The sequence below is a fragment of the Lepidochelys olivacea genome (genome assembly GCF_965140295.1).
Source record: "Lepidochelys olivacea isolate rLepOli2 genome assembly, chromosome: 4".
NCBI classification, from domain to species: domain Eukaryota; kingdom Metazoa; phylum Chordata; order Testudines; family Cheloniidae; genus Lepidochelys; species Lepidochelys olivacea.
Window position 1 is genome coordinate 37,250,499 of NC_140414.1, and position 25,429 is coordinate 37,275,927.

The window sequence follows — 25,429 nt, forward strand, 5'->3', positions numbered from 1 at the left end:
AGCTGTCCCAAGTCAAGCAGAATGGACTCATGGTTAAAAATAACAGACTGATACTGTATATGATGAAGGGGAATTGGGGGGGGGGGGCGGCACTGGGTAACTTTCCATGTTCATTTTAGTTGTCATGAACATTAGCCATTTCCGATTTAATAACGTTTACAATTTACAGATTTTTTTCCCTGCAGAAACTGGAGAATTTCCTCAAATTCCCCTCTTTCTGTATTTATAGAGAATATCTTGCTAAGGGACATTGGGCTATGCAGTCACTATTAATAACTGTAATTAAATTTTACTTTACAAAAATGAGAAAGTAGTCTTACACGTTTCATACCCAAAACCACAAGTAATTGCAACTTTGAAAGGGTCTTTTTCATATTAAGAACTTCATAAAGTTTCCATTCTACTTTAGTGAAATCACCTGCTTGATGAAGGTCATAGCAAAAGTTTCCACACACATACAGACACTCCCTTCTCCTCCACCCCACTTCACACACACAGCCATTTTTAATAGTTACAAAATTTGCAATAAAATCCTCCCTTCTCTGTAACAGTACAATAGAAGCTTTTAAAAGAAAAATAGGGTGGAGAAATGCTGCAGCAACCACAAATTTGTCACTTGAGGTGTATGGTTCAAATGCTAATTTTGGTCTAAAACAGTTGATGTTTCAATTGATGGTTCACCAGTTACAAGAGAAATTCATATTATTCTAAACCTGCTGTGCAGTGGATAGGCTGTATAAACAACTTCCTTTATTCAAAACGTTGGTGTGTGGATGCTTTCCACTTTTTGCTCAGTTACCTCTCCTAGTGATAAGAAACTAACACCATTGTTGTAAGCTCTATCTTGAGTCCTAGATTTTTCTCCCCAGTGGTAAATTAATCTATATTTCTGTTAAATTGCTTCAAGGTACTGGATCATACTTTCCTTACCTTCTTTGCACCTAAGTGCTGTGATGATGGCAGCATTATAAAACCCTAAGATATAGTCTAATGCAAATCACTGAGCTATGATGGGATGGAAAGATCTCTCTACCACAATTACAGTGCATGCCCAACTGGCTTCTCTCTTGTTGTAGTGTTGCCTTGCAGATAGAATACTCAACTGGCAATCAGAAGCCCTGGATTCTGTTCCCAGCTCTGCCACTTTCTGCTGGGTGATCTTGGGCAAGTTACATTAATTTTCTATGCCTCAGTTTCCCTATCTCTAAACTGGGGATAATGATACAGACTGCTTTGACAAGACCACTCGGTGGCATTATTATTTTTATCTTAGGTTTTTAATACTTTGATAGCACTTGTACAGTTTGATACATTTCATTTGGTTCTTTGGCAGATTCAGCATGTTTCACATCCATAAGAAGAGGGTGGGAAAATCATTGTGGCCATAATTTTACTCCGTTTTATTTTTAGATATCCTTTCAAAGGATTATTTGTCTTATGAGAGAAAGGGATGCAAAGCGGCAGGGTACAGGAGAGGCTCTGGTAATGTTTAAAAGTGGTGCCTGTGCTAATCTAATACAAGCTCACCACAGATCCCAGGAGAGCTCAACTTGGGATTCCAAAGACACTCTTAATAAGATCCAGAAAGCGTTTGTGTAATAAAAGTCAGATTTTAGTTTATCCTCGAAAAATTCATTTGCTTTTTGTAATATTGGGGGGTGGGGGGAGGAAACAAGGTAGATTTCACCTTCTGAACAGTACAATTGTTTAGCAGCTATTCTGCTTAATAACTTTATTTAGTTGGTATGTATCCATTTTGGTATAAAGGAATGACTTTTTGTGAATTTAGTACAGGACAGTGTTCTAGATATATTTTTTTTTTAAATCATACAATTAGTTCTACAAGTGTTAAGACATTGACGTAGTTAAGTGCTCCATTTGTGAGAAATAATTTCTGACTGATGCATTGAATCTTGGCGCTGTCGCAGGCCAACCTATTCAACAGAGAAGTTGGCCTGCAGTGGAAGCCCATTTTTAAAAAAAAAAAAAAAAAAAGCTATGGAAGTTAGAGTCAGAACCAGGCTGAAGTAACTTTTCTTTATAATTATCACCAAGGGTACACAAGCTGAGCACCCAGTCTTCTGAAGTGTCTAAATGACAAACATTAGCTGGCAGTGTTGGAATAGCAGCTGTCCACTCATCCATCTGAGGACAATTGCTTGTTTTTTCCCTTCCTTATGCATTTTGGGACCCTCTATTATTATTCTTTTGCTTAATGAATGTTCCTGATGTAAGCCAGTAAGAACCTTAATGCATGTACAAGATAATTTTATCTCGCCATCACAACTAAGTAGTATGTAGCTGTTATTGGCTAATGTTAATAATAGACCCGTTGGTTAACCAGTCAGGAAAAAGAATCTTATTGTCTTAAAACATCTTCCTGACTGAGTTTGCTGAAGTCTTTCTCAAGAGCTTCTTCCTGGGCTGGCAAGGACTGAATAGAGGGGATGGAATGAGAACACGAGAATGCTCATCACTGAAGTATGTTACTACAGAGAACATAGCAGTTTCCTCTTAAGTAGAGCGCAGGTTGTTGATTTGATGAGTCATGTTAGTTCCTAGTACACTGGCTGTTGTCCTACCTTTTGGGGATATAATTTTTTCCCAATAAAGTAGATATGTGCTGTGAATTTTGAAACATAACATTTTAATTGTATGTGCAATAACTGGGCTGAATTGAAACTCTTAGCAAGTTGAAATATTGACAGTGAAATGGCATTAATTCCCCTGGAGGCTATTTATTATTAAACTGGGCCCTAACCCAGTGGAAGTGTTTATAATTTCCCTTGTGCTCTTCAGTCTACTGACATGAATCACATAAAAAGGGTTAAAAACACCCTAAGGCATTGTGGCTAAATGACGGAGTCTTGTTTTACTTTAGGAGATCTGAAATCCATTTGGTCTTTGCAAAGGAAAATAAATGGTACAATGAATTGATTGTCATGCTTTATTTATATCATGAAAGATGATGTTGGCACACAGCAGTTCATTCAGTATAAATCATGTTTAAACTGGCAACAGAGGAATTTATTCAGGTTAATTTTTTGGTTCCCTTGTCATTTTTTAAATGGTCTGGCAAGAAATGCAAACAGGAGGAATATTTTGAACAGGTATAACGTTTATTTTTTTGTTCCTCTATTGTAATCCTTTAGCTGTAAAAAAGTAGTTGAAAAAAGCTAGTTAGGTACTTACATGGTCCCCTTTATCTCACAATCTTTAATTATTTGTCCTCACAACACCGCTGTGAGAGTACTGTTATCTCCATTTTACAGATGGGGAGATGAGGCATAAAGATGTGACCTGTCCAAGGTCACACAGAAAGTCTGTAGCAGAGAAGTGAATTGAACATAGGTCCCTCAAGTCCCAGGGTAGCACTCTAATTACAGGACCATCTTTCTCTCACCCTCTACAGTTGTAGATTGTCCACGTGCCTTTCACATTTACTCAGTACAAATTTCATGTGCCTGCACTGTCTAAAACAAATAATTAAAACTTCACTGCCCAGTGCTGTAGATGAGCCTAAGCCTCTCTGGACAATGTGTTCCTATGTTCAATATTTACTTTGTGTTTCTGACATATCTCAAAATCATTAAATAAAAACTTTTTTCCCCTTTTTCCTTTGTAATCTCAGTGCTTACACAGCATACTGTTACCTCTTTGTGATTATGTATTATAGCTAGCTATATAAAACTTTCTTTTCCAGGGACCTACAGTACTATCAAGTAAGGATCAGAAAGTACCCAACCCAAAAAACACAATTAAGATTTATGATCTTGACAATTTTCACTCTGAGGCTTGATGAAGTGATAATTTTTTGGCAGCCAATATCACTTCAAATAAATTCTCAAAGGAAAATGTTACTACACTCTATCTCACACATACATACAGCCCATACTCTTCCTTTTGTTTCATGTCTGTTACTTGTTTTTATTTATTTATTTAAACAGGAGAACCTGAGAAGGAACTTAATCCCAAGAAGAAGATCTGGGAGCAGATCCAACCTGACCTTCATACTAATGACCAATGCATTGCTACATACAAAGGAGTTCCATTTGAAGTGAAGGGGAAAGGGGTCTGCAGGGCTCAGACGATGGCCAGCAGTGGAATCAAATAAATAAAACCACTTACTGAGAAACTGTTCAAAGGCTTAAATGGAAAGCTGTGCAAGCACAATAAAGACATGAATATATTCCCCCCAAGGCATGATTGATTCATTTTTCTTTGATCTCTTTTTCTCCAAAGATATGAACTAATTAAATAATGTGCATAGTTATTAACTAAATGCTTGAGCCTGTTTCAGTGGAATAAGGGGTGCAGATACTGAGGATATTTGGGCTTAGTTTAGAAAGGGATGGAGAAGTACTCTACACTCTAAAGTGGTTCTCAACCTGCAGCCCATGGTCCACTTGCGGCCCAATTAGCACTGAGCTGCGGCCCATGTGACATCCTCAGGGCAATACAAGTAGTACTGGATGTGGCCCACAATGGTAGATAGATTGAGAACCTCTATGACCCACAAAATTACTCAGGAACCAGGGGCCCTCATAGAGAAAGGTCCCTAATGCCAGGTATTCAGGTAGTGTAGAGTCAGTGATCTGAGAGTGGATAGGTGGAACTCTGTTCCCCTCATGATATGTCATAGTCCTCTGCCTATGTAGTTTTTGGCTGCTCCTAAGCAGAGACTGCCAATTTAACTGAAGTGGGTCTGGCAGATCAGACCCATAAATCATAAATGAAGAATGGACTCTGACCAAGGAAATTAATTTAGTTAAATTTTAGTACTGCACTGATGCATGAAACAAAAATCAAGTGAATCCATTTTGGTGTTTTAACTTCATGAAATTTCTTCAGACATACATTGTATACAGAATCACATACTTTACTGTAACAGGAACAGCTAATTTTATTTTTACACTTTAAAATAAGCTATTTCACTGCATCACATGTTAAAAGGAAGTAGCCACAATTAATATAAAGTCATGAGCTGAGAATGGCAGCACTATATCAATTCACAACTAACCTTTTCAAATCCCCAATAACTGTTTAAATATACTTCCAAGAGTTTGTGTTTCATTTACTGTCCATCTATTGTCTAACCACTGAAATAATAAATTTCTCAGTCTCTGAATTTTCCAGATTTTGAACGTCATCCAGTAAGACAGGAAAACAACAAAATGACAATGATATAAAATTAAAAGAGACAAGCACAAAGGAGAGAGTAACACACATTTTTTTAGATGTGCTTTGTAGATATACCCCCACAGTACTAATTGTGCATGCATCTGGGAACTAGCAGCAATAATTAGTTCTTCCAAATACTCTGAATAATCTTCAAAACATGGGAGCTATTTAAACTGCCTTATAATCTACTCAGCCAACAAGGTCTGATATTCTTTAAGAAGTTAAAACTGTTTAAATTAGGATTCATTATGAAGCACAGTGGGGAAAAATAGATTACAGTATGAGACTTTCAGCTTGTAAGATCTGAAGGGTCTTTGCAAACTATGTGCTTCTGTCTTAGTAAATAGTGCAGAATCAAATGCAAAAAAAAATCTGAAATGCCACCAATTGACGTAGGATGTGGTAGCTATTCAATAATGCACAGCAGCACTACAATCATTGAGAACGTATTCTTATTTTATGCTCAGTAACCTGCTCTTTGTGAGTTACAATATAAAATGTGATGGCCTGTGGTGTAATATCAGTAAACACAGTGATAGAGATACTGTCCAGAATTCAACCTGAATCTGTGATCTGGTGTGATAATGGCTGTTAGATAGTAGGGTGGTAGGCATACTATAGATGTTTATGGTATCTAATTTGGTAGTCTAAACGGTTTTAATCTATTTTATGAAAAGTGAAATGCAAATGTTGATTTGGGCATGAATACGCCACGCATTTAGTGCTGGCTGCTAGAGTCCTCTTCTCTGCGTGTCATTTTATCCCAAAGTAGAAAAGATGGCTGTCAGTAAATGAGTACGTGAGAGGTAATTTGTGTTTGTCACCATGCATTTATTTAACTAGAAGCACTTGGTAACTATTTTTTCTTATAAATTCCATGATTTTTCTTAAGATTGTTTTTCTTTCCTGTTGGAGTGTGTTTGCCTGGTTGTCAACAAAAATGTATCTCTGTTGTACTGAGCTCAAAAGGTTTAACAGGGCATCTGAGGCAATATGAAAGTATTGGTCTCCATTTAATCCTGCCTCTTCTACCTTATCTGCGTGCGTAAATAGAATTGCAGTGAAGTTTTTCCATGTGGGACCCAGAAGTTCCTGTAATGAAAAACAAATCTCAAATAGGTATCATTTCTTGTTTCCATCTCCATCCGCATTCATCAAATTAGATTCAGTAAACATTGAAAGTATGTATGTATTGACAGACCAGTAAGTATTCTCTTTCTGGCAGAAAGCCAGGTCATACAGTTTGAATTGCAAGTAAATGGCTACAATTCCTTGACCTTCAAAGGTGTTAATACCATTTATAATTAAGATAGGTGGTCAAGAGACTTTTTTTGATGACTATAAAGCAGATTGCATAAAGCTCTCATACGGAATTTGCATCCCACTCCATCCAAAATTAAAAAATAACTTCATCTCTTGATCCCACAAAGGCTTCTGAAATACAGGAACAGTTATCTTTTCCTACTAAGATATGAAAGTTGATTATGTAAGACATTTACACTGTGTTTGTGAAAGCATAATCTGATGCCAAGCAATACTAAAAATACAGTTGAGAACTGTTAATATAGTATGATGGACTCAAATATCTGTAAATAGTGTTCCTATCCCTTTTTTTAATGTAAAATCATAGATGAGGGGAGAAACAACAACTTTCCCTGGTAGGGTTGCTAATTGAGGCTTACGTTCCCTTTTTATATGAAGCTCAGTTGGGTCTGTTTTTATGAAATCCTTTAAAGCTCATTGCCTATACAATTAATTGTAAGTTTTCTTTTTGGTTGATTTGCATTTCATTGTTTTACAGTAAATTGTATTTACTGTGCACATTTTGTTTAAAAGTACACTCAAGAATCAGACTCAAAATGTGACACCTTTATTTTCTTATCCGTTCAGCATGTCAGTATAATTCTTTGTGTGCTTTTGCTGCTTCATTGCTCTTTCGTCCCCCCTGCACCTGTTAGCATCCATACAGTAAAATGGTTGCTAACATGGTGACACCACAAGGAAAACGCTATTCAGTTTTAATCTTCCAGGAGTTACTGGCAAATAAAGGAAAATTTGAAAAAAAAAAAAAAAACATCTCTTGACAATATTCTTTCAAATAAGTATGCAAAGTGGGTGATGCAAGAGCAAATGTATGCTTGTAGCGTACATTATTCATTTGGGTTTTTATTTCAAAAGCACCTGATACTAAAATGTAATTTAAGCAAAGGTGTCTGCAACTCGGGACATGCAAGGCCGTATCTTTCATCAACATCTTCTTGCCATTGCAAAGTCCTGTTAATCTCAGTGATGCTGTGTACAAACTCTGGGGGCTATGCTTGCAGATAAGACTACAATGTACAGCCAAAATTGAGGGAACGTAAGGAATTCTAGTCCATTATTTTTCCATAGAAGCGAGGCATCAATTTCTGCTGTCAGAGTTTAAATCTAAAAGATTCAAGGCCCAATGCTTTACAGACTCCGGTCTTTAATTTCTTATATTTTGAGAACTCTAATTTTTTAGTATTTTTAACATAAATAGTCTGTGATCATGAAACAGGTAAGACAAATACAGTTTTTATTCTTAAAAATCCAAATATGAATGCTCCAATAGGCTTTTATCAAGTAAATTAGTAGCTTAGGTTATTTTAGAAATTAGAGATAGAAAACATCATGCAGTCTTGCTCCTTGAAGGTATGTTTGAGAACCCAGCCTGTTCCTGAAGTGGGATTGGTATGTAAATTTTCAGAGAAAACTAATTTGAATTCACGTGGTTAAGAATTGTCACTTTGGATCTTGGTATTGGTGCCTTAAAGGAACTCTGTGTTATACACAGTTGATACAGAAGAATTTCTTCACCCACCATGGAAATGCAGCCACTTCTCAAGGTGATGTGATATGCATGAGTGGTTTAACTTCACACAGCAACAATTTACAATATATTGACACAAAGTAAAGACTATCATGTTCAATAGGGAGTATTTAGGTGTGTGCGGAACATAAATTATGCCAGCCAAATTGCATCAAGTGTCCCAATATTGTGTAAATACTGAAAGTTACCAGTTTTAAATCAGATTAAAGTGCTGTAATAATTAGGTTGATTAGTTGATTTTGTTTCAAAAAATCAGTGAGGTCTGAATTCTTAATACATAGTGTCATTAGAAATATAAAGGTTTTGCTTATGTACATCTTTCCCATCTACCCCATGTTTCTTAAATATGAACCCTTTATGTATGATGAACCATGTCAAGCACCATCTACAGCTAGAGACCACATCACCATTTATGATAGTCAAATTAGTTCTGTTCTTCTGGGACGAAGTCCACCAAAGCCCAGAACAAGACACAGAAGAGTTGATTATAAGGAATGCTTGGTCATGGGAATCTGCCTGTGGAAAGAGCATTAGAATCAGAACATTATGGTTGGAAGAGACCTCAGGAGGTCATCTAGTCCAGCCCTCTGCTCAAAGCAGGACCTTCCCCAACTAAATCATCCCAGCCAGAGGTTTCTAAGGCCTGGCTTGACAAAGCCCTAAGGATGGAGATTCTACCACCTCTCTAGATAACCCATTCCAGTACTTCACCACCCTCCTAATGAAATAGTTTTTCCTAATATCCAACTTAGACCTCCCCCACTGCAACTTGAGACCACTACTTCTTGTTCTGTCATCTGCCACCACTGAGAACAGCCAAGCTCCATCCTCTTTGGAACCCCGCTTCAGGTACTTGAAGGCTGCTATCCAATCCCCCCTCACTCTTCTCCTCTGCAGACTAAATAAGCCCAGTTCCCTCAGCCTCTCCTCACAAATTTTATATGCCACAGCCCCTAGTCATTTTTGTTGCCCTCTGCTGGACTCCAATTTGTCCACATCCTTTCTATAGTGGGGAGCCCAAAACTGGACGCAATACTCCAGATGTGGCCTCACCAGTGCCAAATAGAGGGGAATAATCACTTCCTTTGATCTGCTGGCAACGCTCCTACTAATGCAGCCCAATATGCCATTAGCCTTCTTGGCAACAAGAACACACTGTTGGCTCATATCCAGCTTCTCATCCACTGTAATTCCCAGGTCCTTTTCTGTGGAACTGCTGCTTAGCCAGTCGGTCCCCAGCCTGTAGCAGTGCATGGGATTCTTCCATCCTAAGTGCAGGACTCTGCACTTGTCCATCAGATTTCTTTTGGCCCAATCCTCCAATTGGTGTAGGTCACCCTGGACCCTATCCCTACCCTCCAGCATATCTATCTCTCCCTCAGTTTAGTGTCATCCGCGAACTTGCTGAGGGTGCAATCCATCCCATCGTCCAGATTATTAATGAAGATGTTGAACAAAACGGTCCCCAGGTCGGACCCCTGGGGCATTCCACTAGATACTGGCTGCCAACTAGACATCGAGCCGTTGATCACTCCCCTTTGGGTCCGATGATCTTGACAGCTTTCTATCCACCTTATAGTCCATTCATCCAATCCATACCTTTTTTAACTTGCTGGCAAGAATATTGTGGGAAACTATCAAAAGCTTTTCTAAAGTCAAGATATATCATGTCCACTGCTTTCCACATATCCACAGGGCCAGTTATCATATCTTCTCAGCATTCAGGAGCATTGAATCTAATCCAGAGTCTGATACCTTTTAGATCATATTGCAGAAGCTTTCTCTCTGATTAAAGATTTTCCACCACAGCCATAACAACGTTTACAACAGTTGCCACTCCCATCTTACAAAATAAAACATATTGCAAACAGTTTCCTATATTCTGAGAAAGGAGGAGAGCAAAAGACTTAATGAAATCTCATAGGGATCATGCTACGCCAATCTTATTTTCCTGGGAGGTGCTTATAGCCTAGGTACGGTGGGAAATGGAGAGGCAGTCAAAATCCTAGGTCAGTATGAAATACTTGGTTGTGTAAGCCACACACCCTTTTTTTAGAGCTGACTCCTTTTTCAGTGAAGTTGAATTATTCACTTTATGAATTTTGATATTTTATGTATTCAGAAAACAGGTCACATGAAATGTGAATGTAAAATTAATGAATTTCAAATACTGTATTTTTAAAGTGAATTTACACCTCAGACCATGCCTTCTTATTAACCCTTCCCATTGTCTAATGCACTCATTGAGCATCTGGATAAACAAGATGGATGTCTGAGAAGTATAATGAATAAGAGCTCTTGGGGCTGATGAGCAATTGCTCCAATACACCTGGAAATGTTCAGCAAGAGCCTATGATCATAGTCAAGCCAACACCAACTTACAGTCAACAGCTTAGAAGGCAGCTGTCAGATGTAATGTGAACTCTTTATATTAATCAGTTTCCCAGAAAGGACAATCTATAGGGCAGTCTCTGCAATACCCAGGTCTGAATCTAAGTTGCAGACGATAAACCTTAACCAGTTATTTCTCCTAAGCCATGTGGTAAGATAATTAACATAACTAAAAACAGTTAGGGGTGGGAGACTGCAAGAAAAATATCAGAAGTGGGAGGAGCTGGGAAAAACAATAGGCCAGAACCTCTATTCTGGTATTTCTCAACCAGTGGTCCGTGGAGTTGTTTCAGGGGTCTGTGAAAGGCTTAAGCTGAAAATTGATTGAACAGAATTCAACTATATATACTGACAATAGATTTGAAAAGGGTCTATACCTCCATTTGAAATTATTTAGGGGTCCGCAAATAAAAAAAAAGTTTGGAAGCCACTGTTCTATTCTACATCTTGAACCAGAACTTATAAATGTTAACCTGGATTCGCAAAAAGAAAAGGAGGACTTGTGGCACCTTAGAGACTAACCAATTTATTAGAGCATAAGCTTTCGTGAGCTACAGCTCACTTCCTCAGATGCATATCGTGGAAACTGCAGCAGGCTGCAGTTTCCACGATATGCATCTGAGGAAGTGAGCTGTAGCTCACGAAAGCTTATGCTCTAATAAATTGGTTAGTCTCTAAGGTGCCACAAGTCCTCCTTTTCTTTTTGCGAATACAGACTAACACGGCTGCTACTCTGAAACCTGTCAACCTGGATTCGGTTACCTTTCTACAGAGAACTTGGACTGAGCTATAGTTTTTGATGTAGGTGACTGGGCAGCTGTTAGGTAACTACTGTCAACATAGGCAGCTTCAAGCCATTCCAATTATAATATAAAGCAGTGGTCCCAAACCTGGGGCAGGGGATGGCACGGCCTGCAGGCAGGAATGCACCTAGCCCCTCTGCCTCCAGCTCTGCCACAGTGCTGGTTCTGGCTGCAGCTCCACTCCTGGCCCCAGCTGGGGCTCCCGGCCTCAGTCCCTGGCCACGGCTCAGTTCCCAGCTTCAGACCCACCCCCATTTGTAGTCGCAGCCTTGGCCCTGGCCCCCTTATCCTGTCTGTGCCCTTCCCCCACCCGCAGGGATCCCAGCCTGCAGAGGGGGAGGAATGTGAAAAGTTTGGGGACCACTGATCTAAATGATGAGATACTGTGGTGAGGGGCATATACAAATACCAGACAGAGAGAGGCATGTATGACAGTGTAAGATCTAGTACCCTGGGCTCTTAGGTAATTGCATATAAGATCATGAGCTTAACTGGAATCAATTAACCAGTAATGGTGGGGATTGCTGCCAGCTGGAGGCAATGGTGGTGCTAATGAGGTAATTAGTTCAAGGGGAAGATATAAAGTTGGTAGGAACAGGCAGTAAGGAGAGGGAGTTTCTGCTATATAGCTGTGTTCAGTTCCCCAGGGCTTAGAACCTAAAGATTAAAGGTATGAGGCAAATTGTATATTGTGAATAAGAGACTGTGCCAAATGGGCTAGGTAGTAGGGCACATTGGGTAGCTGCAGAAGCATGCTGTAGTAGAGGGCAAAGTTTTACCTTTCAAATTAAATTTTTTAAATCGCATTTTAAAATAAAAATGTCACAGGTGCAACACTAATGTGCAATTCTGTCAATTATATTAACTGCTCTATGCCATAATTATTACCTGGATAATTATTAACAACTAAGGAAAATGCTTTACTGTTCTCTCTCTCTTAGAGTAAGCAAATAGGCATCTGCTATTGACTAAAGGACTGGGGAGAGGGAGAGAAATCAACTTCTGCTATGGGGGGACTGGAGAGTGCAAGGGTCTTTTTATATTGCCTTGTGAACATATATGAACATCGCTAATGTAAATAAAGCAGTAGGCGTTTATATTTCAACAACTGCAGCTGTAGTTATGGTGCAATGTGTGTGTGACTGTGTCCCTCCTACTTCACTAGCAATCATATGGCCTTTATGCTGGTAAGAGGAAATATAACACCTAAATAAAAGAAATGTGTAGATCCATAAGTGGTGGCTGATGCTTCCCACTGGGGAGGTTAGCTCCCTCCTGCATGCTACCTCCCTCCCAGACCCCACACAACCACTTGCACCCCAACCCCTTGCCCCAGGTTGGAACCCCCTCCTGCACCCCAGAGCCTATAGCTGGAGCCTTCACCTCCTGCCATAGTGAAAGTGAGTGAGGGTGGGAGAGGGAAAGCAACTGGCAGGGGGCTGGAGTGGCAGTTGGAGGGGGCTCAGAAGTGGTCAGGTGGGGCCTCGGGGAAGGACTGGGGCAAGGGTGTTCAGTTTTGTGCAATTAGAAAGTTGGTAACCCAAAACAAGAGCTCCTCCAGCCCTGGGTCTGTGGCAGGGGGAGATTTTTCAGGGGGCCCCAAATCTGCCATGCCCTCCCACCCTCCGATAGCATGAGGTGTGGGGAGGCTTAGTTTCCCCTGGCCTCCATTATGTGCTGCCTATGTGTAGGTCTAACTGCTGGAACATGACCTCCTTATATTCTGCTGTACTTAGGAAGATAAAAAGCCCTAGCATGTTGATAGTGATGGGTCAATTTTGCCATTTCTTACACGTAAAATATAAATTTCAAGGAAAAGTTCCCAAATTAGTTACTTAATGCATTTTTGCATAGAATTTATAGCATGCTGAACATGTTTGTTGTGTGATGGAGGGAAATATACTTGCGCTTTGCATTTTCAAAACGCTTTAAAATATTAACTTATGAATTCTCAGTCCACCTGGGGCAATGTGGATAAGCATCATTCCGGTTTTACAAAGAGGGGTGGGGAATTATAGAGGATAGAATGTAAGAACAGGATCAGACCAATGATCCATTTAGCCACAAGCGTTGACTTTCAAAAGTGCCGTGGGGTGCTTGACTCCTGGCTGTGACTCAAGGCCCCACCCCTGCCCTGTCTCTTCCTGTCTCCACCCCACCGCTGTCTCTTCCCACCCAGTTCTGCCCCCTCCCTTGTGCATGCCACGTCCTCATTCCTCCCCGCCTCCTTCCCAGCTTCCTGTATGCTGCGAAACAGCTGTTTGCGGTGGGTGGGAAAAGGTGCCGATCAGTTGATTGGGCTCGGCAGCGGGCGGGAGGTGCTGGCGGGGGAGGTTCTGATGAGGAGGCTGTTGGTGAGTGCTCAGCACCCACCATTTTTTCCCCATGGGTTCTTCAGCCCTGGAGCACCCACTGAATCAGTGCCTATGCATTAGCCCACTAGCCTATCTTCCAACAGTGGCTGGTGCCAGATGTTTGAGAGAGAATGAAAAGAACAGGGCTATTATTGGGTGATCCATCCCTTGTCATCTAGTCCAGCTTTTGGCAGTTGGAACTTTAGAGACACCCAAAGCATTGGGTTGCATGCCTGATCATCTTGACTAATAACCTAATGGAGGACAGGCTCATCAATGGCTATCTAATTCTTTTCTGAACCAATTTATACTTCTAGCCTTCACAACATCCTCTGGCAATGAATTCTACAGGTTGACTGTGCATTGTGTGAACAAGTACTTCCTTCTGTTTGTTTTAAAGTAGCTGCTTATTAATTTTGTCAGTTATGTGGTTTGCTCAGGGTCAGGCAAGTGAGCGGGGAGGTCAATATTAGAATTTGGGAATTTCTGGCCCTGAGTCCTGTGCCCAATTCACAGGACCACACCAATAAAATGAAAATCCAGAAAGGTGTAAATATATTCTAGGTGGTTTATCAATCTGCGACCTCTGATATGGAGAGGATTGCTGTGACTTATCAAGAATTGTTGCTGATTGCTAAAAGGTTTTCATGGTCCTAGTGTCCTTCTGGGATAGTTAAGTATAAACTTTATTGTTCCGAATATGAACGTTTCCCCAAGATCCAGCTAGCTGCCCTGCCCTATTTCGATGATGATATCATAACATCTGGGCTTTTAGAAATAAATAGCTAACCATTGTATCAACTGTGAGCCATAATTATAACAGAAACATGAAACAAAAGTAGTAGGTTTCAATTCAGATGGGGGAGGGGAGGGCAGGATCATCTTCTATTTGCTTATCTCCTAACATCTTTCATCTCCTTTCCAACAGAGAGAGTTAGTCAGCCAATAGCACATAGAAAGGCTAAATACAAAGAATTCTGATTCATTTCTCCTTTTCCTTGCCTGTGGGCCTTATCCCAAAAGCACCTGGTATTGGGAGCTTGATTTTTCTCTACTAGGTCAGAGTAACATCATGTATCTCTTTAGAAAGTTCATTCCTATAGTGCTCAGTATAGACACTATGAAAATGATGATCAGTGTTTACCCGCTGGCCGACTTTCAAAGAAGCTCATTCATATGAGAAGTATTTGAGAAATTTCCAGTGGAAAAGTTCAAGGGAAAGGAATTTCTTCTCTCTCCGCAACCTCCCCCACCCGCAGTACGCCTCCAAAACTATTTTTCCCCCTAGAAATCCAGAAAAAATAATTTTCAGTTGTCTGTGAAGAACAGAAAATAATTTAACTTTTAGTAGTGTCCCTCCCCACTTCAAAAAAAAGTTAGTCCTGCCTGAGCAGAAATTACTGTAGTCAAAGCAAATATATGGTGACTCGCTAACAGTTTTCTATTGTGAAACCATTGTGGTTTATTTTAAATTAAATTAGATTTAGATTAAAGCATGGGATTGAGAACCAAATGTTTTGGATTCTTCCCCCAAGTCTGCCAATGTCGTCTTGTGTCCTTTTTTTTTTTTTTTTTTTTTTTGCGGCAGTCATTCTGTGTATGAGCAGATACTTGTATAACACCTGCAGTGCGAAGGCCAAGTTTGCAGACCTGCTGCCACAGGACTCCCATGCGGAATTCTCTGCACTGGTGGAGGAAGGGAAACTAATTGCACAAGCTTCCCTACAGGTGGCGTTGGACGGGACAGACGCTGCCTCCCACGCAATGGCCACAGAGGTGGCAATGAGGAAGAGTTCCTGGTTGCAGGTCTTGGGTCTCCTCTACGAGGTCCAACAAACCATTCAGGACCTCCTCTTTGAGGGTTCAGCCTTCTTTTCTGAGAGAACAAATAATAGACTCCACAGTTTAAAGGACTAGAGGGCCACCCTCAAGTCCTTGGGCCTCCATACTCCTGCGACTCAGCACAGGCATTTCTGGCCGCAGCCTCCATCACAGTTCTACCAACCACAGAACGCTCCTTGGAGGAGGAATAGGAGTGGCAAAAAAAGGCTGCATCCATCCTCAGGGCAGGGTTCTGGCCAGCCGAAACCACCTTCCGGCCCCAGACTGGCCTTTTGAAGATGCAGTTGAGCATAGCGCACCAGGACAAGAACTGGATCTACCCCACCTTACCTTTTCGTCCTCACTGTCCCCTTTCTACCGTGCATGGTCCCATATCACTTCAGACTGCTGGGTGCTCCGCACGGTAGAGAGGGGATACTTCATCCAATTCTGTGCACCCCCACCCCGCCCTTCCACCACCCCTTTCCTGTCCTTCAGGGATCTCTCTAATGAGCAATTCCTTATATAGGAGGTGCACTCACTCCTTTCACTAGGAGCAGTGGAAGAGGTTCCTCAGGAGCAAAAGGGCAAGGGTTTCTATTCTCGGTATTTCCTAATACCGAAAGCCAAAAGAAGGCTCAGGCCCACCCTAAACCTGCGAGAACTCAACAAGTTCATGAAGAAGCTCAAGTTCTGCATGGTCTCTGTGGCCTCCGTCATTCCTTCAATGGATCCAGGAAACTGGTATGCCACCCTTGACTTGAAGGATGTGTACTTTCACAGAGCAATAATTCTGTCCCTCAGAAAATACCTCAGGTTTGTGGTGAACACCACCCACTGCCAGTTCACAGTCCTCCCATTCAGCCTATTGGCAGCACCTCGAGTGTTCACCAAGTGCATGGCAGTTGTGGCCATGTTCCTGTGCAGATGGCAGGTACAGGTATTCCTGTACCTCGACGACTGGCTTATCAAGGGCCAATCCAGGTCTCAAGTGAAGGCACAAGTTGACTTCGATGAACTGGGCCTCCTTCTGAATGAGGGGAAATCAATTCTGTCCCCGGTTCAGCAGATAGGGGCAGTACTAGACTTGACTCAAGCCAGGACATACCTCCCAGAAGCAACGTTTCAGTCCCTCAGCGACATCATACAAGGTCTCTGGCAGTTTCCCACCACCACGGCAAGGAATTGCCTGAAGCTCCTGGGGCACATGGTGGCTTGTACCTACATAGTACAGCATGCCAGACTCGGACTTCGACCTCTTCAGTTATGTCTAGCCTCGGAGTATCAGCCAGTCCAGGACAGCTTGGATAAGATCGTAACCCTACCTTGTCTGGTACTCTACTCCCTCCTGTGGTGGCTCGACCCACAAGTAGTATGTGCAGGGGTCTCCTTCACCAGCCGTCTCTCTTGCTAGTGATGGATGTGTCAGTCTTGGGCTGGTGAGCACATTTGGGAGACCTCAGGACATGAGGTCCTGGTCTGGTCTCAGGTGGAACTCGCTTTCCACATCAGTGTCAGAGAGCTGAGAGTAGTCTGCCTGGCATGCCAGAGTTTCTGAGCCCACTTGACAGTGAGATGTATTAGTTATGACAGACAACACCACAGCAACATTTTATGTCAACAAATGAGGGTGCACGCTCCTCTCTCCTGTGCCAGGAAGCCTTCATGCTGTGGGACTTCTGTGTAGAGCATTTGGTATATCTGCAAACATCGTATCTCCTTGGAGTATGGAATGAGTTGGCGGACTATCTCAGCAGGTCGTTCCATGGCCACGAGTGGTCCCTTCACCCGGAAGTTGCGATCTCAATCTTCCATCAGTGGGGTTTTCCCCGGATAGACCTGTTCGCCACATGACGCAACAGGAAGTCCCAGCAGTTTTGTTCCTTCCTGAATCACAGCCCAGGCTCCATCACAGATGCATTCCTCTTCCCATGGCGAGGCCATCTCCTATATGCATTTCCACCTATCCCTCTCATCCACAAGGTGCTCCTCAAGATACAGTGGGAACAAGCCTCGGTCATATTGATAACTCCAGACTGGCCCTGCCAGGACTGGTACACATTACTCCTGGAAATGTCCGTGGAAGCTCCAGTCACCTTGCTGCTCTTCACGGATGTACTAACACAGGATCCTGACAGTCTCCAACACCCGAAGCTTGAGTCGCTGCACCTCATGGCTTGGAAGCTCCATGGCTGAACCTGATGGAGCTCGTCTGCTCAGACCTGGTTAGACAAGTCCTCCTTGGCAGTAGCAAACCTTCCATGACAGCCACCTACCTTGCCAAGTGGAAGAGATTTTCAATCTGGTCTGCGCAGTACCATTCATCCCCCGATGCTTACCTTTGTACCACTTATACTGGAATATCTTCTCTATCTCATCAATAAGGGTCTAGTTGGCCTCCATCTCGACCTTTCACCAAGGCGCAGAGGGCCACTCGGTCTTTGCTAATCCTGTGGTCAGCCATTTTCTTAAAGGTCCTGACAGCCTGTCCGGGCTTGGGACCTCAATCTGGTCCCTTCCAGACTCATGGGTCTGCCCTTTAAACCTTTTGGCGATGTGCTCCCTGCTCTCAAAGAAGGTGGTATTTTTGGTAGCAATAACCAGGAGGGTGTCTGAGCTCAGGGCCCTAACATCAGAAGCTCCTTATACTGTGTTCTTGTAAGGACAAGGTTCAGCTCAGGCCTCACCCAGCTTTCCTCCCAAAGGTTGTCTTCCAGTTGTACATGAACCAGGACATCTTCCTCCCAGTGTTCTAGCCTAAGCCGCACTTGAGCGGCAGGGAGCAAAGGCTTCTCGTTGGCTGTCTGCAGTGCAATAGCCTTATACGTTGAGAGAACAAAGCCGTTCCAAAAGTCCATCCAGTTATTTGTGGCAGGGGTGGACAGAATGAAAGGTCTTCTTTTGTCTTCTCAACGGATTTCGTCATGGATCACGTCCTGCATCCATGAGTGCTACAACCTGGCAGGTGTACCTGCTTCCCCAATCGCTGCGCACTCCATCAGGGCTCGGGCTTCTTTAATGGCATTCCTGGCACAGGTTCCCACCCAAGAAATCTGCAGAGCAGTGACATGGTCCTCCATACGCACTTTCCCCATGCACTGCGCAATCACTCCACAGGCCTTTAGAAAGAGCAGTGCTCTAATCAGTGGATGACTCAGACCCCACCTCCAGAACTCAGGCTTGTGAGTCACCTGATTGGAGTTGACGTGAACAAGCACCCAAAGAAGAAAAAATGGTTATTCACCTTCTTGTATCTGTTCTTCAAGATGTGTTGTTCATGTCCATTCCAATGCCCACCCTCCTACCCCTCTGTTGGAGTAGCCGGCAAGAAGGAACTGAGGCAGTGGCAGGTGAGCTGGGGTCTATATTGAGCACCCTGAAGGCGTGACTCCAGGGGGAACCCAGGCCTACCTGACTGATGCTGTTAGGGGAAAAGTTTTCCAGCTGCCGTGCACACCTGTTTGGAATGGACATGAACAATACATCTTGAAGAACAACAGTTTGAAGGTGAGTGACCGTTCTTGTTGTTGTTGCTAAGTGTCAGCAATTTTTGGGTGAATTTCAGCCACCTACAAAGGAGGAGGAGGAGTCTCCATCCCAGCGCAAGGGATTGAAACACTCATTTGTTATAGTGAATCCCCACCAGAGGAAAGTTGCTAAAGAAATGTAAAGTATATTACTCCCCGCTTAGCTTTGAACACTATTGGTATTATAAGAGAGGTAGATGATCTGAGCTATACTCCCAGTTCTACCTACAAGGTACCTGTGTGGCCGTGGGCTATTCACTTAATATCTCTATCTGTGGTTTCCTTATCTGGTAAATGGGAATAACCTCTACCTCACAGGGGAGTTTTGACAAATTTTTCTTATTTGTAAAGTGCTTTGAGAAGATCAGATGACAACTGCTATAAAAAAGCAGAATAGTAGTACAGTAGCACCTCAGTTACAAACGCCTCTGGAATGGAGGTTATTTGTAACTCTGAACATGGTTGTTTATTGAAACGTTTCAACTGAACATTGACTTAATACAGCTTTGAAACTTTACTATGCAGAAGGAAAATGCTGCTTTTAAACATCTTAATTTAAACAAAAAAACAAGTTTCCTTACCTTGTCAGATTTTTTTTTATAACTTTCCCCCTTTATTTTTAATAGTTTATGCTTAACATGGTACTGTATTGCTTTTTTATTGCTGCTGCTTGATTGCATACTTCTGGTTCCAATGAGGTATGTGATTGACCCGTCAGTTTGTAACTCTGGTGTTCATAACTGAGGTTCTACTGTCTTACTAAAATAGCAGTGGCTTTGATCAAACATTCCTCTTGTTTTAACTATCAATTATTATATAAACATTGACAAACTTAACATTCACCAAGTACAATTCTTGGAAAATGCATATGTGTTTTAGGGGGCAGAGTTAAGGTGCTGGTGGAAAGTTTTAGTTTTTGAAGTTCCTCTGGGTTTTGTGCAATTCAAAACACCTTAATTCACCCCATGTTAATGTAGTTCTTTGCATATAGTTCATTTAGCTTCTAGTTGCAGATGATTAAAGTAGCATTTCTTCTCAACAGGTCTGGGTCCTTGATAATAAACCTCAAAAGGCAATACATGTAAATCCTATTATGGGGGTGGGATGGGGGAGAAAAACATTCTTAATGGTAAACCAGATTCACAGGCCCCTTTCTGCTTAGCCCTGCTATAATTAAGTGAATAATACTTGGCCACCTGTTCCGTGTTTAACTTTCTTCCATCAAATTTAAAATGAAAAGTTTGTCTGCAACACAGAAATGCTACTGAGTTTTAGCTAGAACAAGCCTGGGCTGTGGGAGGGAGGGAGAGGTGGGTGTGGGAACTGCACCTACCTGTCTCCTTTCTACTTCAGCTGATATCATTTGAGGGTTCCTAGTTCTAAAAACAACAGAGTTGCCAGGATGTAGAGAATTTTTTACCTGGACTAGCTGAATTGTGTGATGATTTTCTTCTTCACAAAGAGGTAAGTCAGCTCTCAGGACCAAGAGTGCTAGGTGAAGGCCCTCCTCTCCAAAGTGCTGAGCCAGAGCTGCCCTCACCGCTTGCCGCACCTCTTCTTTGCTCAGGCTGCTGTGAGGATACCCTGGAGTGTCCATGACATGAACCCGCAGGGCTAGCTCGTAGCCATTTCGGCGTGTGAAGCCTGAGATGCGGCAGCTGCATCCGAGACTGCAGCATGTGGTCACAGAGCTTGGGGATAGATGGCTGTCAAAGTCAGAGCTGCCCAGAAGGCTATTCCCAGCAGCACTTTTGCCACTCTGGGTCCTTCCAACCAAGAGAAGATTGATGGTCATCTCATCGGTGTCAGACATTGTATCTGCCTTTGTCCACACACCTGTTTCAGCAAATCCAGAACAAATACTATTAATAGCTGTTTTAGCTGGGTGATACCAAAGCAACTTTCAGAAATAACCAGTAAACCATAAGAACTGCACCTTGAAGCACTTTGACCTGCTCTGACTGAAGCACTTCGGCAGTGTGGGGAGTAAAGTGCCAATCAGAGAAGTACCTCTGACTGACCCCAAGGAGCATTCCTCTGTACCCACTGTCCACCCTTGCTATCCACAAATAGGGAACCCGGATTGAAGTGCCATAGCAGTTGTCCCACATCAGCAGATCTCCTATATCAAGAGAATCAGGAGGGAGCTGAGAGAAACTAGGGAGCACAAGTGACCAATGTAGGGGAAACAGTCCAACTAAGGAGAGAACAATGGGGAAGGGGGTGGGAGAGAGATTACAGAGGAGATGGTGACAGGGAGAGAACAGAGGGGAGAGGAGTAGGTTCTGTAGCTGTGTTTTGTGAGTTAAACTAACATCAAGCCCTAGAAACCTGATGGCATGAGGGAAGCAGCTCAAACCCCACAAAACTTAGGGAGCATGTCCTCCACCACGCGGGTAGCTCACATGCTGTTCCAGCAGCCAATTTCTGAGCTCTGTCTTCACCTTCGTCTCCCCTCTGTCAAACAACTGTTTGGAGTTACACACTTGAGCATTACCACAGGTCACCAATTGTCCCAAAACTGCCAGTAGAGAGGGATCCAGAAGGGGTTCCAGTTCCAGAACAAACACACCAGAACAGGTGCCCTCTGCCCCTTTCCAAGGTGATGCTGGCATAGCAACATCTGCCATGGCCAACATTCCAGACTCTTCAGGTTGGAACTACAGAAATTTGTCTAATCCATTTTCGAGAGGCAAGGTAGGTGAGGTAATATATTTCGTTGGACCAACTTCTGTTGGTGAGAGAGACAAGCTTTTGCTTTTTTCTTTGCTGGTGTTGGTGTTTCCAAAGTTTTTAATGGACAGGTGGTTGAAGTTTGTCGTGTTAACAGGCTACTTCATCTTGAATGGTCCCTTGAAATATGTGTTAACTACAGTAACTCCTTAACACTGTAATTATATTCCTGAAAAATGCTACTTTAAGCAAAACCATGTTAAGCGTATCCAATTTCACCATAAGAATTAATGTAAATAGGAAGGGTTAGGTTCCAGGGAAATTTTTTTCACTTGACAAAAGACATCATATACATATACAGTATAAGTTTTAAACAATTTAATACTGTACTCACAAATGATGATTGTGAAACTCGATTGAGAGAGGAGCATAGCAGGGTTGGGACATGGGTACTTGACCTGCTCTGCCTGCCCAGCGCTCCTGCTGGGGAGTGGGGTCGAGGGCTTGCCCACTCCCCAGCTGGAATAGGCGGACGGAGCGGGGTGAGCCAAACAACATTATAACAGAACATTGCGTGACTTTAAATGAGTATGTTCTAATACAGAGGTGGGCAAACTACGGCCCATGGGCCACATCCGGCTCGCAGGACCATCCTGCCCAGCCCTTGAACTCCTGGCTGGGGAAGCTAGTCCCTGGCCCCTCCCCTCCTGTGGTCCATCTCCCCCCAATCCCCCCCCTTCTCCCCAGTGTGGCTTGTGCTGGCTGGACAGCACAGCTGCCAGTCCCGCCGCTCTGAGCGGCATGGTAAGGAGGCGGGGGGTGGGAGGGTTGGATAAGGGGTAAGGGGTCCCGGGGGGCAGTCAGGGGATAGGGGGCAGTTGGATGGGGCAGAGGTTCTGGGGGAGGTAGTTAAGGGCCGGGGAACGGGGTGTTGGATAGGCGTGGGAGTTCCGGGGGGCCTGACATCGGGTGCGGGGGTGGATAGGGATTGTGCAGTCAGGGGGCAGGGGGGCTTGGATAGGAGTTGAGTCCCGGGGGGGCAGTTAGAGGTGGGGGGTCCAGGGAGGGGATGGTCAGGGGACAAGAAGTTGGGGGGGTCAGAAGTTCTGAGAGGGGCAGTCAGGGGAAGTGGGAGTGGGTGGATAGGGGGCAGAGGCCACGCTGTTTGGGGAGGCACAACCTTCCCTACCCGGCCCTCCATACAGTTTGGGAACCCCGATGTGGCCCTCAGGGCAAAAAGTTTGCCCACCCCATTCTAATAGATCAGCAACCTAACAACGAAACAATGTTAACCGGGATGACTTTAAGTGAGGAGTTACTGTACTTATGGTAAACAATGTGTTCCACCTGTGACACTCTGAGAATGTCTACACAGCAAAGAGAAACCCATGGCTGGCACAGGCCAGTCGTCTTGAGCTGTGGGGCTGTTTCATGGTGTGTAAACTTCTGGGCTCCAGGACCCTTCCCCCTTGCAGGGTCCCAGAGTCTGGGCTCTGGCTGGAGCCCAGAAGTCTACACAGCTATACAACAGCGCCGCAGACTGAGCACCGCAAGCCAGAAGGTATCTAGTTTATATGTCGACGTACCCTCTGAGTACATTTCCCAGGTCTGAGGAAGAGCTCTGTGTACGCTCGAAAGCTTCTCTCTCTCTCCAACAGAAGTTTCCAGTAAAAGATATTAACTTGCCCACCTTGCCTCTCTAATATCCTGGCACCAACACTGCTATAACAACACTGCATGACACATTGGTGCTATAGCAATCTAAAATCACTTAGGACCTGGGGAAGGGAAAGATGAGAGGTGGTGATGATGATTGATGGTGATGGAGAGGACAGACAACTAATTATTTATTTTCAATATATACATACACAAATAAAACCACTAAAAAGACAGCTCCTCTTTATAGTGCCTATTAATTTAAAATAATGCAGTGTCTTAAGAGCCTTTACTACCTGGATCCAGACCATTGATTGTCTCAAAAGGACTTTACATACATTTTATAGTTAAAAATAATTAGGATTTCAGGGACGTGTCAAAAAAGACAGTGCCCGTATTTGGGAATAAAGTGTCGGTCTAGGTAAGCAGTGACACTAGAAACTTCACAAGCATTGTTTAAATGATTGTGATATTTCATATTCAGTGAATATTTTTAGAATGTCCATCACCCAACATTGTATATTTATTTAGGCTCTCTTGTACCTGTTCAAGAGGTAATTTTAACTAGTCCTCATTTTACAGGAGGCACTAGCTCTTACAGGTGGCGATAGTTAACAAAAGCCTGAGGATGAATCCATCCTCTGACGATTGAAGTACAGATATTGAACTTTCTAATTCATATTAATGAAGGGGGGAATAGCTGTCTAATCATTACGGAAAAACCTAGGAAAACAGGTACTTTATTAATTTCACTGAAAATGAACAGAGAAAATTGGGATAGTTGAATTAATAATCTCCCCTTACTCACTTCAGATTCATTAAACCTGTTTAGGAAAGTGTTTATTTTTAAATACCAACTGCTGTCCCTATTACCTGGGACTGTTTGTCACCATGAACTGGATTTTCAGAAGTGCCCAGGATCCCCACCACCAACTGAAGTCAAAGGGAGCCACACATGCTCAGAACCTTTGAAAATCAATCACAGGGATGCAGATCAGCACAGGAAAATCACAGCAAGATGGCTGCATACGCTTCTCTACAGTATTAAGTATTGCTTTTTATCACTGATTTTTGCTGATTCCACCCCCTCTCCACCCACCCCATTCTTAAATTCATAACTTGTCTGTTTCAGTGTGTCACTTACCTCACTTTCCCTTAAGTCTTCCTCTACCCGGACTTCATTCAGACTCTGCTGGTTTTCAGTGTGAACTTTGAAACTGACAACGGTAGTGTACCACACAGAGACTGATACGCACTGATACTCTAGTTAATCTATTACTGAGAAATCCTCTCTGTACCTGAGAAGTCTGTCCAATAATCAGCATCGCCCATTAACTTCCTTTTACTTGCCTGCAGTTTTGAGGTCTGGTTTCCCTTGGGACCACTTGAAAATGACTTCTATAAATATTACCTTCATTTTTACCAACTGGTTGAACCAGCACTCTTTTTCTGGGGAGTAGTGAGGAGGGTTTTAGTGATAATTTCACCTCCCCATATTTTTAAACCATGCATAATAAAATACCAGAGATGTGTGTGAACAAAGCAAACATTTTCTTGTATTTTTATGATGACCTTATTAAACTTCCGTTTCACAGTTCCTACCAATATTTCACAGCATGATTTAAAATAAATTACCTGAAACCTATTTAATCTATTAAAAATGCACTGAGATTGTTTCACAGCCCTAGAGACTAAGGCCCAGATCCTCTAAGATATTTTGCCACCTAACTCACTAAAATCGATCGGAGTTAAGTGCCTAGAATATGTTTGAGGATCTGAACTTAAAACCCTCCATTTAGACAGAGTGGCCATAATATGGGAAACACCAGACCAAGCTTCCTCATCCTGCCAATATGCTCCATCCTTGCTATGGAGGGACTATCGCTAGGAGTGAAAGAATTGTTCAATCTCCACTAAATTCATGAGACTATAGCATTGTGAAAACCAAACCCTAGCCTTAATTTGGCCTCAACCCTAGCCTAACTATAACAGCCTAGGTCTGAAGCGCACCCTCAGACCACTTCTGTACCTAGTATCAGTTGTGTGTTGGCTGTAGCTCATGCAGTATACTTTTAGTAGTATATTTAGCCAATATCGTGGTAACAGTGGGGTCAGAGCTCTTCTGGTGACCCATCCAATTAGCAGGTCTTAGCACCCTGCCTAAAGCTGAGA

The 25,429-nt window shown here is 42.8% G+C and overlaps 2 protein-coding genes across 6 annotated transcripts in view; one reads left to right on the forward strand and one right to left on the reverse strand.

Moving 5' to 3' along the window:
• AIMP1 (aminoacyl tRNA synthetase complex interacting multifunctional protein 1) overlaps positions 1 to 4,199 on the forward strand; it is a 64,990-nt gene extending 60,791 nt beyond the window's left edge. For both annotated transcript variants that reach the window (XM_084625512.1, XM_084625511.1), the window contains exon 7: positions 3,948 to 4,199. In XM_084625512.1, the coding sequence (XP_084481638.1) occupies positions 3,948 to 4,114 (167 nt within the window). In that variant the 3' untranslated portion in view covers positions 4,115 to 4,199. The remainder of the gene's footprint in view (positions 1 to 3,947) is intronic.
• The window catches only part of GIMD1 (GIMAP family P-loop NTPase domain containing 1), a 39,916-nt gene extending 15,432 nt beyond the window's left edge, over positions 1 to 24,484 (reverse strand). For 3 of the 4 annotated variants that reach the window (XM_084625515.1, XM_084625516.1, XM_084625513.1), the window contains exons 1-2: positions 24,402 to 24,484; positions 20,349 to 20,764 (exon numbers count right to left, since the gene is read on the reverse strand). In XM_084625515.1, the coding sequence (XP_084481641.1) occupies positions 20,349 to 20,741 (393 nt within the window). In that variant the 5' untranslated portion in view covers positions 20,742 to 20,764; positions 24,402 to 24,484. Of the gene's footprint in view, positions 1 to 4,338; positions 6,274 to 20,348; positions 20,765 to 24,401 lie in introns of those variants that run through there. The other variant, XM_084625514.1, reaches the window with a different exon arrangement.
• Positions 24,485 to 25,429: the final 945 nt, after the last annotated feature.